Source organism: Podarcis melisellensis (genome assembly GCF_964234715.1).
Source record: "Podarcis melisellensis genome assembly, chromosome: 17".
NCBI classification, from domain to species: domain Eukaryota; kingdom Metazoa; phylum Chordata; class Lepidosauria; order Squamata; family Lacertidae; genus Podarcis; species Podarcis melisellensis.
The window spans coordinates 2203785-2218475 of NC_138534.1; the positions used below are offsets into that span (position 1 = coordinate 2203785).

General features: G+C 47.3%; 1 protein-coding gene across 9 annotated transcripts in view; it reads right to left on the reverse strand.

Moving 5' to 3' along the window:
• IQSEC2 (IQ motif and Sec7 domain ArfGEF 2) overlaps positions 1-14691 on the reverse strand; it is a 176780-nt gene that overhangs the window by 38575 nt on the left and 123514 nt on the right. Inside the window, exon 1 of one of the 9 annotated variants that reach the window (XM_081895171.1) lies at positions 12784-12868. The exons of 7 other annotated variants lie outside the window; for them this stretch is intronic. In XM_081895171.1, the coding sequence (XP_081751297.1) occupies positions 12784-12812 (29 nt within the window). In that variant the 5' untranslated portion in view covers positions 12813-12868. Of the gene's footprint in view, positions 1-869; positions 943-12783; positions 12869-14691 lie in introns of those variants that run through there. One more of the 9 variants, XM_081895170.1, reaches the window with a different exon arrangement.

Below are 14691 nucleotides of genomic sequence, written 5' to 3' on the forward strand. Positions count from 1 at the left end.
ACGGGCAGGGGTACCTTTACCTTGACCTTGACCTTCCAGCGCTAACTGTTCCCGCTGGGATTGCCAAGGCAGAAGGCAAGGAGATGGATCCAGAGGCAGCAACAGGAGGAGCCAGTTCAGTGTGGGTCTGTCCCCATCCACCCTCCTGCGGAGTTCTACCAGGGTGACACGGAGACCGGGGGGGGGGGGGCAACCAGGCCTGATGGCAGAGGGGCAGGCAGGTGGGGGCTGGCCAAGGGCAGGCTGAGGTTGCTGGGCAGCCCCCCCAGCAATAGTCTCAATGTTCCTTTGTCTGCTGAGAAACCCAAGGGAAATCCGGAGGAAAGAAGGAAGGCTGTTCCAAACAGATGATGGGCACAGCGGTGGGGGTTGGCCACTGAGTGCAGGGGGGCAAGGGGCATTCCTGTCCAAGGGGCATCTTTGGGGCATGTGGCTCCTGCTACTGGTAAGGAAGGCAGGAGGGGATAAGGGGATTCCTGCAGAATAAATGGGGGAGGGATGGTAAGGAGAAATGATGTGGGAGACCCGTATGAGACATCAGAAAGGTTTCCTTCTAAGATAATTTAAGACATTTTTAAATCTGACAAATTGTGAGGGGGGAGGATGTGGAGGCTACGAAAGGGGTATTTCCTGGATGGGTGGGCATCACCCAATGGGGTATCGGAGAACCCCCCCCCCCGCGCGCAACATTTATTCCGCTAAAGAAAAAGCAGGTGGGGAGCGGGGAGTTCCCTGACGAAGAGGACTGACATTGGGGGGGGGGGGAGGCGGCGGCATTTCTCCGCCGGCTGCAATATTCCCCGCGCTAGTTCAGCACCGCGCAGCCCGGGCGAGGCGGAGGCGGGGGGGTGCCGGGGGGGCGCACTCACCCGCGCAGGAGCTTGTGCTGCAGCTGCCCCGGGCGGCGCTCGGACGAGCATTGCAGGCACCACATGGCCGGACAGGCGGGCGGGGAAGCGCCGCGGGGTCTCAGCCGCCGCGGTTCCTCGGAGCCCCCGAGCAGCGCCGCCGCCGCCGCCGCGGCTCCTCCATCCCTGCCTGCCTGCCTGCCTGCCTGCCTGCCTGCCTGCGTGCGGCGCGCCGAGCCGAGGAGGAGCCTGCGCCGCCAGGCCCGCCCTCCTTGCCGGCCCGAGGGGCGCCGCCTCCCCGGACCCCAGACGGGCGCGCCGGCTCCGCTTCCGGGGGGCGAAGGAGCCCCGCGCGGCTGCCGGGATTCCCTTCAACTCGGCGCTTCTCCGGCGGGCGGGGCCAGGGAGGAGCCCGGCTTCGGGATTTGGTGACCCCCCCCCCCTTGGTTCACTCTCTCTCTCTCTTTCCTTGGGATGAGGATTCCGGCTGGGCATTAAAAACCCCTAGTTTTTTTATGCTCAGCTAGGACAAAGTTCTAAAAAAGAATAAATGCCCGCCTGTCTAGCTGGTGGCTGTCAGGGCCCTTAACCCGCTGTGCCATCCTTGCAATGCTGGTAGATTATGATGATTAATTAATTAAATTTCTATACCGTCCTTCATTCAGGGCGGTTCACAGCATAAAAGTACAAGATTAAAAAAGCACAAAATATATAACAAAAGCAAGAACAAAATCAAACCAATAACCCCACCCCCTCCCACAACACATTTAAGGGGTACTGGATGTTAATCAGCCAAAGGCCTGGTGGTTTAAAAATTCACTTTGCACATCCACAGGGACATCTTCCAGAAATATAGGCTTCTCCACTGTAATAGCTTAAGAAAGCTGCACTGGATCATCAGACCAATGGCCTTTCTAGTACAGATAGCATCCTGTTTACCACATTGGCTAACCAGGACCGCAAGCCAGACAAGAGCCTACAGTATAGCACACTCTTCTGCTTCCCACCTCACCAGCAACTGGTACCCAAAGGCATACTGCCTTTGTTACCAGAAATAATACATAGCCACCATACCTAGTGGCTACTGATAGCCTTATCCTTCAAGAATGTGTCTAAATTCCTTCAAGGTCCTCACTACATCTTCTGGTAGCCAGTTGCACGGTTGAGCAATGGATGATGAGAAGAAGCACATCCTTTGGTCTCCCTAAATCTGGCCAGCTCCACTGGATGACTCTAGTCTCTACTTTCTCCACTAAATTTAATATACCGTATTTTTTGCTCTGTAAGACTCACTTTTTCGCTCCTAAAAAGTAAGGGGAAATGTGTGTGCATCTTATGGAGCGAATGCAGGCTGCACAGCTATCCCAGAAGCCAGAACAGCAAGAGGGATTGCTGCTTTCACTGCGCAGCGATCCCTCTTGCTGTTCTGGCTTCTGAGATTCAGAATATTTTTTCCCCTTATTTTCCTCCTCCAAAAACTAGGTGCGTCTTGTGGTCCGGTGGGTCTTATAGAGCAAAAAATACGGTACCTCTATCATGCTTCCCTTTACTCAGCTTTCAAACTAAAATGCCCCTAAACCGCTTCCTTTGTATTGAGACAGAACAGGCGCCAATATTATTAAGGAAGTCAGTATGTGAATTTGACATACATGTCTAATTTATTGATCTGGTCAGCTGTTTGTAACAATTGTTATTCAGCCCACCCTCTCTTCTCAAACCTGGAAATGGCTTGTCCCATCTTTTCAGTTTTTGAATGGCCCCTCTTTTGACAGAAGCTTAAAGCACAGAAAAGCAGCAGATTGATGTTTTCTCCTAGTGCAGGAAAAGCTCTGCATGCTAAATTTTTACCTGTCAGGCTGCTACAAAAGGGAGAGGCACAAAAAAGATGGCAATCTTACCAAGGAAAAGTATAGCCCAAGCATCCCGAACTGCAGCTCTCTTTAGCAGTCTTAAGCTTTGTTTTGTTACATCTTGTTTCATTGGGAGACACTGCACCTGCTGAATTTCTGCCTGTCATACAGCTCTGTGGTATTCAGGCCTTAAACTGCTATCCTATTGCCAACTGTAGAAAGCAAGTGGTGGTGGGAGGGGGAAGATACATGAGCAGCTAATTAGGGGGGAGATATGGTCGACAGCGGCCTCAGGTGGCAAATTTTGAGACCCAAAAAAAGCAGCAGGCAGACATATCTGACCATGGGGCACATCCCCTGCCCTGCAGGAAGCCCCTGACAGTGCATTTGCACAACACTTGTTCTTGTGCGGGATTAATTCCCCAGAAGGGGGAAAATGGAGAATGCACTCCCTGTGAATGAGTGTGTGAAGGAGAAGTTGCCATTTAGATTGTCTTCCTCAAGTACCAAAATGTCTGGGGTGAGGGAGCACCCTCAGATAGGGCACGGTTTAATTCTCAAATCATGCCAACATTTTTGGCAAAATGGTAAGTTGGAGGTCATAGGTCATACACTTCAACAGGTAACCTTCCAAGCCAAGACTATGTGCTGAGATCACTTTCCCTTCCTCATTCATTTAATGCCACCTTATTCACACCATGGAGATGATGGGGAGAGGGTTGAAAAGGTAGCCTGACAAGCTTCAATTTTGGGGTGGGGCGGTGGGGGAAAGAAATAATCTGGAATACTATGCCAAGGAAACCATCCTGCTGAGAAGAGACTAGTCCAATCCAGACCACAGAGCCAACTAGACCAGCATCCTTGTTTTCAGCAACCCATTTGCCTCTGCAGAAAGTCCACAAGCAGAAAATGAAAAGGTAACTAACTGCCCTCCCCTGACTCACGACTTCCAGCTGCTGAAATCAAACATTCTGCTAACTGTGGTGGGGCTTGAGGAGGGTTGTGTCAGGGAGGGTTGTGTAGTGGAAACAGGCGGCAGAGCCCTACACAAATGCTATCTAGTCATCTACAGTGCACAAGATTTATTGTTTTTATTTTCAAGGCTTAGATAAAGGGGGGGGGTGGCCATGCTCCTTCCTTCCTCAGCAGCTGGCTCAAAAGCAAAATAAAATAAAGGTAAAATGTTCCATGACTAAAATGTCCCCACCCGCCCACCCGGTCAGGTGGCAAGTACACTTCATTTGTTTAACTCAACATGTAATATTAAATATTCCAGGATATTGGAGGTTCCATGTACCCTTCATGGCTTATTGTCATTGACAGATCTAATCTCCATATACTCCCAAGACAGGCTGATAAGTCCTAGTGCTGCCCAATCATCACTCTCCTGCTGTAAGTTACATGAGGAATTGCAACCCCACATTGTATGGGGGTGTAGCATTCTTTTACATTTCTACATCCTGTTATTGTCAATCCACCTAAGCAGACATGACATAGCTGCATAAGCAGGGAAGGGTCAAATCACCTGAACACATGTATTTTAGGATCTTCTTAAAAAATTAAATATCCATTAAAATATGCACACACAGAGAACTACAATTTGATGACAATGTTGCCCCATAAGTGAATGAACAAAGCATAGCTATTACAGTGGGGAAGAAACATAAGCTACTAACCATCACCATGTCTTGTAACAATAATTTCCACAAGCTGGTTAAGTGTCACATGAAGAAATACTGTCCTCTGTTTGTCCTGAATAAACTGCCTAATCACACAGTTAACATGCACTTATTTATGTGGTTACATGAGATGAACTCAAAATACTGGGGGAAAATTAACAAACCTGATATTCTATGTATGTACTCTTTAGCTGTGTGGGTGCTACTATAAAAGACACTCAAATAGGTCCACTTCTGGCCCAAATCTTGTGTGTCTTTGTGAGTATGGAACCTTACCTACTTACACACACACACACACACAATGAGGAAGCAGCACGAAAACAACTCAGAAAACTCTCTAAGACTCACAAGCCTTCAGTCATTCCCATGCACACACAGAGAAGCATGAACATAAGCCAGACTGCATACTGTTCATACATGTGAGCAAAGAAACACTGAGAGGCAGTTACAAGTATTGGGGGTGGGTCAAATAGCAGTGCCTATATAATTGTTTATGTACATACATATACAAAGTGATAAAAACATTCAGATCAATATTGCATTTACCCATGTTTACAACACAAACACCTAAGCTATCACTCCTACAACCCTCAGACCATATTATTAATCATTGACAATATACAGTTTATCAGATGGAGGCTGCAATCCTATACATGCTTACTTGGGAGCAAGCCCCATGGAGTTCAGTGGGACTTACTTCTCAGAAGACATAGATAGGATTGGGTTGTGAGCCCCTTTTGAGCATTGCCCCATCTATCCAGTCTTACAAGACTATAAATAAATCCTGGAGCATGCAAGTGTGCCATAACACACATCCAACACACAAATTTCAAAAAATATAAACTGTAAAATAACCTGCAAAGATAAAATGTTCATGTACAAGCAATGCTCTCTCCATCTTATGCAAATATATAAACACTGGGCAGAGTGAACCCTCAAACTACTGCACTCCCCTCTGTCTTCACACCCCCCTTCCACCCCACTTGCATGTAATGCAGACAGACTATATCTTTCCTTCTTTTCTGTGGCTGAACTGCAACTGCCCTCCCACCTTGTTCCCCATCCTCAAACAACTGACAACAACAGCAACACAGCTAGGAAATTATTGATGAAGCAGAGCAGGCCTTGGATGTGGTTGCCATGGGGATGAGTGGAGGGGATGAGATGCTAGGTTGCTATGGCTGCTGCAAGGAAGAGGATGGGTACCATCATCGCCATAGTGATGTTATGGGAGTCGAGATGCTCAAAATCTTTAAAAGGGAGGGTGTGCAGCCTGGATTTGTGGAAAGAGTGGCCCAGAAGTACAGAGACACCCCTCCCACTTGGGGCTGGACTATGGGAGGATAAGCACGTTTCTGTGAGCAAAGGGAGAGAATTCTCTCTGAACAAATGGAATTCCTCATTTATTTCTGCAATACAGATGAGGCTGTAGCTTGTCCATGAAGTAGACACTTTATGTCTTACACACACACACCCCATTCCTGCACACACAAAGCAGTTGACATATGAGAGGGGAGGTTGGGAAACCCTGGATTTGCGGCCAGTGCAGAGGCTGCAGATCCAATTGCCCCTTGAGAAAAGCAGGAAGTGAAGGGAACTTCCACTCCCACCTACAGTTTCCCAGCATGTGGAAGAGAAAGCAATTGAATGGAAACTGGGAGCCAAGTCTCCTGCTTTTTATGCCTAAGCTCAAGGTCGACCACCTTAAGAAGGGGATCCTGGAGTAAAAACGCAGGATGGTGGTTTTTTTATTTCTCTATTTTAGCAGACGTTACCTGGCTGTAGAGCCCCCTCCCAAATGTCACCCCTAAATAGAACAGCAATTTGGAGTCGCCATAATTGTTGCATGCCTGCCCATTGCCATGGCAACAGCTCCAAAATAGCTATCTCACAGAAAGGCTCCAGAAAAGAGAAGGGGGGTGTTATGCTGCTCAATAAATAACATTTCAATGCCAATTAACTCTTCTTGCCATTCCAATTGCTGCTGGAGTCGAGATTATAATCACTCCTCCTCTCAAGTCACATTGGCTATGGGAGTGAGCACATGTCGGGGATAGTCAGTCCTGGTGTGTCTAGGGATATTATCCTCACCCCCCATACCAGTGCCAATACAAACACTGACACATGTTCACGAGCACAGGCAGGCACATGCCTTCTGACAGACACATGGTAACATTAAAAAACACACACATTGACTCAACCATCAGCAGAGTCTTACTAACAAACCACACACACAAATATCTAAAGCTGCATATTTCACTGATGCATCAACAAAATGTGCAACAAAATATAAAAGGCAAAAACTGTGCTATTGTCAGGAGAGTCAATGCAAAGACACCTCACTGAATGTACTCCACTGTATATTCCAATAAAGCATCAAAATCTATTATCAGTGCTTCTCAAAGGATGTGGCACGTCACACTGGTGTGGTAGGAGAGGATGACAAGCGTGGCAGGACGATTCAAGGACAAATTCTTTGTTTGTTTGTTTGTTTGTTTGTTTGTTTGTTTGTTTGTTTGTCTGTCTGTCTGTCTGTCTGTCACCCATCTGACTGAGTTGTCTCAACCATTCTGGGCAGCTTCCAACAAATTAAAACATTGAACACATAGTATCAAAATATATATTTTTTAGAATATGGATTTATATTTTTTTCAAAATGAGAGCAAAAGCATCAAGTGATACTGAGGACAATCCTAGTTGTGACCCAGAATTGCCGTTTGAAGAGAGGGCTTTGCCTATTCTTCTACAGTTCACCATGACATACTGTTGCAAACAGGAATTTTCAACTCTGACAAATATGAAAGATCAGAAAAGAAAAGGGCTTATTTGTGTTGATGAGATGAGAGTTTGTTTGTCTCAAATTAGACCTAATAAATTTACCCAGCAAAAGCAGAGTACCTCCAGAAAAAAGCACTGCTTAAGTGAGAGTCTCCTTTATAATTATATATACCTTTACCTTATTATGTGAATGATTCATGTTCTGACGTAGCTTCGTTGGTTTATACTTTCTAGATGTCCCATGATCATACAACAAAGTACGGTAGTTGTGTTCTGTGTTATAAATCAAGCCCTGCCAGGAGTTTCCCAATGTATTTCCCTTATCAATAAAAAAATGGTGTAAGGCAAGCAAATTTTTATCCTGAAAGTGTGGCCCAGAGAAAACAGTTTGAGAACCACAGACATATATTCAAGGTGCAGAAGCAGAAACATAACACCTTGCAATTTATTAAACAATGCACAGATCTGACAGAAACATGGGATACATTTATGGCAGTTGGGCATATCAACCTCTACTAAATACAGAATACCCAACGCTTACGGCAGTGCACAACCAGGTTGCTGGGTGACAAACAATGAGAGAGAGATGCCTCCCTCATGTCCTGTTTATGGACTTCCTAAAGGGGTTGGGCTGGACATGTTAGAAAAAGGATTACTAGATGGACCTCTGGTTTGATCCAACAAGGGCTTTATGCTCTTCCATGCTGAGCTCTGTGACTTACCATTAATTTCACACTGATCAAATACTTTGAGAATTCAAAATGCTTTGCATATGCAGTACTGACCTGGTTCTCTCATCACATTAATGACAGTTTAATGGTTTGATGTGCTCAAAATGCTGCTCAAAAGTTATTCCGATTTCCGCCATGCCACAAATGAAACAAGAGTCTGGCTTCTTGTGTCACTGAACCTCAACTTATGCTTTTTCCCTCTGTAAAGTCACAGAGCTAAACCACAAGCAATAACTAATGTTTTCATATACCAATAATCCTAGGGGACATCCTTACACTGAACTAAGACAGGCTAGAGAAGGACATTAATTTCTTTGTATCAAACTGCAGGTCAACTGAAATCCCACCAAAACCTTGGGATTAAGCCAAGTTGTTAAAGTCAATATAAACATGTGTGAAAAGAGAGATAGACTCACTAGAGAGATAAGAACCGACCCCCCCCCCCAGGCAGGACCTGCCGCATCTTCCAAAAAGTCACTTTAAGCCACCTTTGGTTGCAACTCTTAATTTATACCTCTCTTCCTGCCACCCTCAGCTTGGTGTGTTCAAAAGGAACTCCTTTTGCTTACCCAACAGAATCCTTGTGTTATGATTCACATAAGGCAGCAGCTACAGATCAGGTCACAAGGTGTGTGGGGGTGGTCCTTCTCCTCCTTGCTGATCAGGATACAGAACAGGAAGGGCTATTGGTCACTAGCTGTAGGACATTCCTGCTTGAGCAGTTTGTGCTGGGGAAGGTTTGCATCTTATTAGTTGGGTGAGCACTTGCTAAACTCATCTGACATGATTGAATAGGCTTAACCACTGGCCAAGGAGAACAGCCCCCAAAGAGTCACCCACAATCCAGAATTTCCACACCCAGCACGCAAAACACAAAGGCCATGTCATCTGTCACACCCACACTATAAATAGCCCAAAGTTTCTCTCTCTTACAAACACTGCATGCACAATTACTCTCACATTGGCACAGCCTAACAAACTCCTGGTATCTGTCTTAACTATGGAAGAAACCCACAAGTTCTGGTCCCAAACCCCTTCCTTTGCTCTAAACTACTAGACCCTGTTTTTCTCCCACAAGAATGAATAGTGTTCATTTGTTTTCACTACTGAAGTGACGATATGTTCTACTTTATAGAGAACAGTCCTTAATTGGAAGGCATCCTCTTTTTTGAAGGGCTATTTTAAAGATAAAGACCCATGCAACAGAGAGCACATGGGCGGCGGCAGCCTTAGCAGGCACAGAGGTTACCTGGTCGCAGTGGCCACAGTCTTCTCCAGCAGGGAGAGATGCATTGTAGGATGGCAGTTCTTTGAGAACAGAGGGCTGGACTAGATGGACCTTTGGTCTTATCCCACACGGCTTCTCTTATGTTCTGATAGTAATTATTTTTACATTTGTATCTATACATAAATATTAGCATATTCATATTTTATTCACATCTGCACTCTCTTTTCTCCTCCATCTGTGGTATCTTTTTGATAATGCAGAAGTGGCTGCCCTATTCACCATAAACTATGACAGACACAGCAAGCAGCAGAGAGCTGGTTCAGACTCAGCTGGTAAACCTGGCCTGCTCCACTTTCGTTTGCAGATGGGGGCTCACATGACTGAGTGCCCCCGCATGCCAAAACTCTCTCTCTACCAGCGGCGCTGACTTGGGCCCCAGACTGTGGGTGCCCAGTGTGCACGTGCCATGCTGCAACGTCATGACGTCCCATCGCATTGTGCAGAGCAGCCTTTAACCTAGAGCCTTTTCCTGGAGTTGGGACAGCGGCCCAGGTACTAAAACCAGGTGTGCTCAGAGCAGAGCAGGCCAGCTACAGCTCACAATAACTGCTCGATGTTTGTTGTGATTACAGACTTCAAGCTCTCCTTTGCTGCCAGGTGGTCCACTGCAAAGAAGATAAAGGTTCTGTGTCTTGATCTTCAACAGTTCTGTCTCCAGCTCTGAGAGCAGAAATAGTGTATTAGGGAGCTGAGTTGCTATCTTTTTTTTCCTGTCAGAGCACCTCTGCCTTTAATGGTTACAGGAGAGACAAATTTAGCATGTGAAATGCTTCCCAATATGCAGCTGTTGGAGACATAATGTGGGGGGGGGGGCCCTTCAGAGCAGCCTGGTATACAAAAAATTATCAGGAGAAGCTTTTCTCTGCCAGCAAAAACATCAAGCTGCTATATTTTTGAGTTTTAAAGGTAAAGGTAAAGGGACCCCTGACCATTAGGTCCAGTCATGGCCAACTCTGGGGTTGCGGCGCTCATCTCTCTTTACTGGCCGAGGGAGCCGGCGTACAGCTTCCAGGTCATGTGGCCAGCATGACTAAGCCGCTTCTGGCAAACCAGAGCAGTGCACGGAAACACTGTTTACCTTCCTGCCGGAGTGGTACCTGTTGATCTACTTGCACTTTGACATGCTTTCGAGCTGCTAGGTTGGCAGGAGCAGGGACCGAACAACGGAAGCTCACCCTGTCATGGGGATTCGAACCGCTGACCTTCTGATTGGCAAGCCCTAGGCTCTGTGGTTTAACCCACAGCGCCACCCAGGTCCCATTTTTGAGTTTTAGGCTACTGTTAAAAAGCTGCAGAAACAAAGTCATTCTTTTAAAAAGTGGGAACCCATCCCCAGGTCTGGAAAAGGAATGGCGACTAAGAGGGATGGGGCAGCTGTTGAGCCTCTGGGAGGCAACAGAGTTCAGGAGCTGGCACCTCAGACTTGGAATTCCTGAATTCAAATCCCAATTCAGTATGGTAGCCTTGGGCACATGGGAGCCAACTCATAGGGGCTGAGGTCCCTTCACCCCCTAATATAATATTTGAGGGAGCCAGACCCCCCCCAAAGTTGATAGGCAGTGCCATTCAAATGTTGCGTGTGCACCACATCATATAATTATGCGGGGCAGGACATACCTGGGTCCCCCCAATATTTTATTCAAGTTGGCATCCCTGCTTGGGCAAGTGGCCCCCTTTCTACCTCAGTTCCCATTCCTGTAAAATGGGAATAAGGGTGACCTCTCATGTTGGGAAAGTTGATGTTATCCACCCTGAACCCTCATGATAAGGCTGGCTATGGGGCTAGAGAAGCACCCCTCCATGCCAGCTGTGCCTTCTCACTCTTAGGTATTTTGCTCAATAGGCATGTTGCTTCAAAAAGGGAACTTTTCACTTCTCCAGTGTTTTAGACACATGCAATTGATTTTCTGGAGCACTGATGTCTTTGACCAATTTGCAGGTTGTGCACTCTGAGTGACTACTGTTATACACAATTAAATAGTCCTGTGTGTTTGGTAAGCATTTGCTTTAAAAATGTGGTGCCTGCTTGTTTTGTCTTGATGATATTGTTATAGTTAAGAGATAAACAGAAGTAACCACAACCACTGCTCTTAAAATTCACTGTGCCACACACCCTTAGCTTCAGTTATAACTAAACATACCTTGGAACTTTGCCCCTCCCAATGAAATCTAATACAGCCAAATTGGTGGGCCAGTTTTGACAAAAGTGAACCCCCCACCCCCACTTGAAATTCGCTGGGAAATCCTCTGGCACAAGCCCTACTGAAACTTCCTTTCCTGTGCCTTCTGTGAGAGAACTTACCAACTGACTGCATCTCATGGATCACAGCTGGCTACCTCTCACTCTGCTGTCTTCAGGCATAACCTGAATCTGCTGCCCAGGAACTCCTGGTAAGGCTACCTGGGATTGAGCAGCTGCAGCAAGAGGCCCCACCTGACACCACACCTCCCCCAACATCTCTTTCCCTCATTTGATTCCTTAAATCTTCCCACTGAAGCCAGGGCTCCCATCTCAGGGTTGACTTCATAAAAAGCAATCAAACAAACAGAGACACTCCATTTTTGAGAACAGTCACAGTGCAAGAAGATAAAACATGAGGGACTCCCATCTTCAGCTTCCTGCAGCCCTAGCCTGCTGCACTGGAAACCTGTGAACATAAAACTGGCAGCAACCACCACCACAATCTTAGACCCATCCATCTCACTTATAGCTGTTATCCTTGTCAACTGAAACTACCAAGCCCTGGGCTGCCACAGCTGCAATCCTAAACAACTACAGCCAGGGTCCTGCTAGGCAGGAGTGGCCTGGCAGCGGCTTGAAATTACACAAGCTACTGTGTAGAAATATATAAAATAAATAAATAAAAATGTCCAGTAGCACCTTAGAGACCAACTAAGTTTGTTCTTGGTATGAGCTTTCGTGTGCATGCACGAAATATCTGGTATCTGAAGACGTGTGCATGCACACGGAAGCTCATACCAAGAACAAACTTAGTTGGTCTCTAAGGTGCTACTGGACATTTTTATTTATTTATTTTATATATTTCTGCTGTGTCAGACCAACACGGCTGCCTCCCTGAAGCTACTGTGCATCTTCTTTTAAAGGGGAATGGTTGCCAAAGGGAGTGGGGGGTGAATGGGGGGGGCATGCAGGATGGGTGTGTGTGCAGATGGGAAGCAGCACAAGCCTGAACATTGCTTCCAACCCATCCAGTGCGTACCCTCCAACATTTCTCTGACGAAAATAGTGACGTCCCATTCCATCATGATAATTTTACTATTTATACCACACACATCTTACTAGGTTGCCCCAGTCACTCTGGGCAGCTTCCAACATATATAAAAACATAATAAAACATCAAACATTAAAAAAACACAACATTCCTAATACAGGTTTGCCTTCAGACGGCTTGCAGGTTGGCTAACTCCACACCCTCCAACATTTCTCTAATGAAAATAGGGACACCCTAAGGAATAGGGACACTTGGAGGGTCTCTGTGTGTGTGCAGATGGGACGCAGCACAAGCCTGTCTTTCATTGCTTCCAGCCCACCCAGTGCCCCCACCCCCATGATCTGCAGCATAACCCAGAAATAGCTGCGCTCAGGACCTGGGTGTGCAGGTGCTCCTCTCGCTCATGATTCATAGGGAATGGCACCCATCCAGTTGAAAGGTGTGCACCAAAGTCTCACATCCCCCTTCCAGCCTGGCAGAGCACCTCTTCTTCCCCAGGCTCTAGTCCCTTCCTTGCTATAGCAGCCTCTCGGCTTGGGCCTGATCTTTAGGCCTGGAACAGCTGCTGTTGTAACTTCCCCCTGCTCTTGCTGGTCCTGGAAACTGCAGTTGCTTCCCAAACTTCTTTGTCTAACACCAACCAACACAGATATAGCAGGAAGTTACTTGCTAATCATTCCCCTGCCTTCGTCTCCCCTGCATCAAGGACATGCCTTTGTTGCAGTCTTCAGTTCAGCATGTCCCTTGTAGTGGGGGAGGGGTTTCCAACTGAGACGCCCCACCCAAGTGTTCTGATCCCATCTGGCAACTTCCTCTTTCAATTTCCTCTTCAGATCTCCCCCTGCCACCCAATTCCCTTGACTACAAAGTCGTTACACAGCCTAGTTCCTTATACATTCTTCCCAATCATCACCAGGAGTGTCATGCAACAGCTGGCTCATTTGACCAGCTTCATGAGCCTCCAGCGCCAGCCCAGGACATTTTGGTACTGAGGCCTAAAATCTAAATGGCATCCCCTCTTGTGAACCTCAAGTCAAGCTGTCATGAAGTTCTCATGCATGGCTCCCATTAATTTCATTGGGGAACCTGCGGGATCAGCTCTGCCTTGTCTTCTAGCCCTTAATGACACCCCAAATCACCACCATGCCTGGCCTCATGATGGGGCCACCTCTGCTTAGAGGCCACCCTAGGAGTGCCCCCTGCAGGGACTGGAGTAGCCTGTCGAACCAGTAGACACCAAGCACTGTGCCCTGCCAGTGTGCATTCCTGTCATAGTTGAAGAACAAACAACACATCCCCCAGGCAGTTATTCTCTTCCTGAGTCACTGTGTCCTCCTTGGCAGGACCTGTTCTCAGTGTTTGGCTTGGCCTCCTTTCACACCCTTCAACCATAGGGGCCATAGTCACTACCTCTTGCCACAGAAAAGATGAGTGCCAGCACCACCATCCCCTTATCACTGCCAGCTCTGAAACGTGCAGAGGACCATTTCCTGGTGGGTTGTGCCTTCCAGAGGTTACACCTGCCTGCCTGCCTCTCTCTAACACCTTTCATACCATCCAGAATCTGCACCCTGACAGACCTAGATTTGACTTAATGGTAAGGCTGCCTTAGCCCAAGCAGAATCCAATGTGGAAGGGCAGCATGGGATGGGTGAGAAGCAGACACACAGCATAAACTTTGAGCGGCCTCAGAGACCACTCGTCTGGTTGGGCCATGAGCCAGCCTCTAGCTCTCTAGTGCCAGCCCCTAATCTGGAAAATGGGAACAAGAGCAACCTCCTTCCTAGTGACATTGGGAAGATGAATGGGGTGCCAAGTGCTATTCCCTAGTCCCAGGAACAGAACAGGCTAGATAGGCAACGAACCAAATAATGCATTTTAGGTTCCATCTGTGGGCAAAGCAGACAGAATGCAATGTGTCCCCATATCTTCCAAACTAATCCCAGTGTCTGTTGCAGAGTCCCAGTATGCTCAATCCCGCCCCCTCCTGATCGCATCTCAGCAAAGACCCACTTCGTTTCTTCTAACCTGGTGCTGCCCTCTTTCCCCATGACTCATGCCAATATGCTGGGAAGGATAGATACCTCAGGGTCCGCACCGAGATGCAGTACCGCCACATCCAGCGTCCAGGACGGGGGCAGATGCCGAGTCACAGGGAGCAAACTACTTGTGGTGGCATGAGAGGAGTGAAGGTTGTCTTTCCTTGGCTGTGTCAGGATAAATCATTTGCATGCTGCCCCCCCCCCATTAAGGTCCCAGCAGGCGCAATGCAACCAAGTTCCAG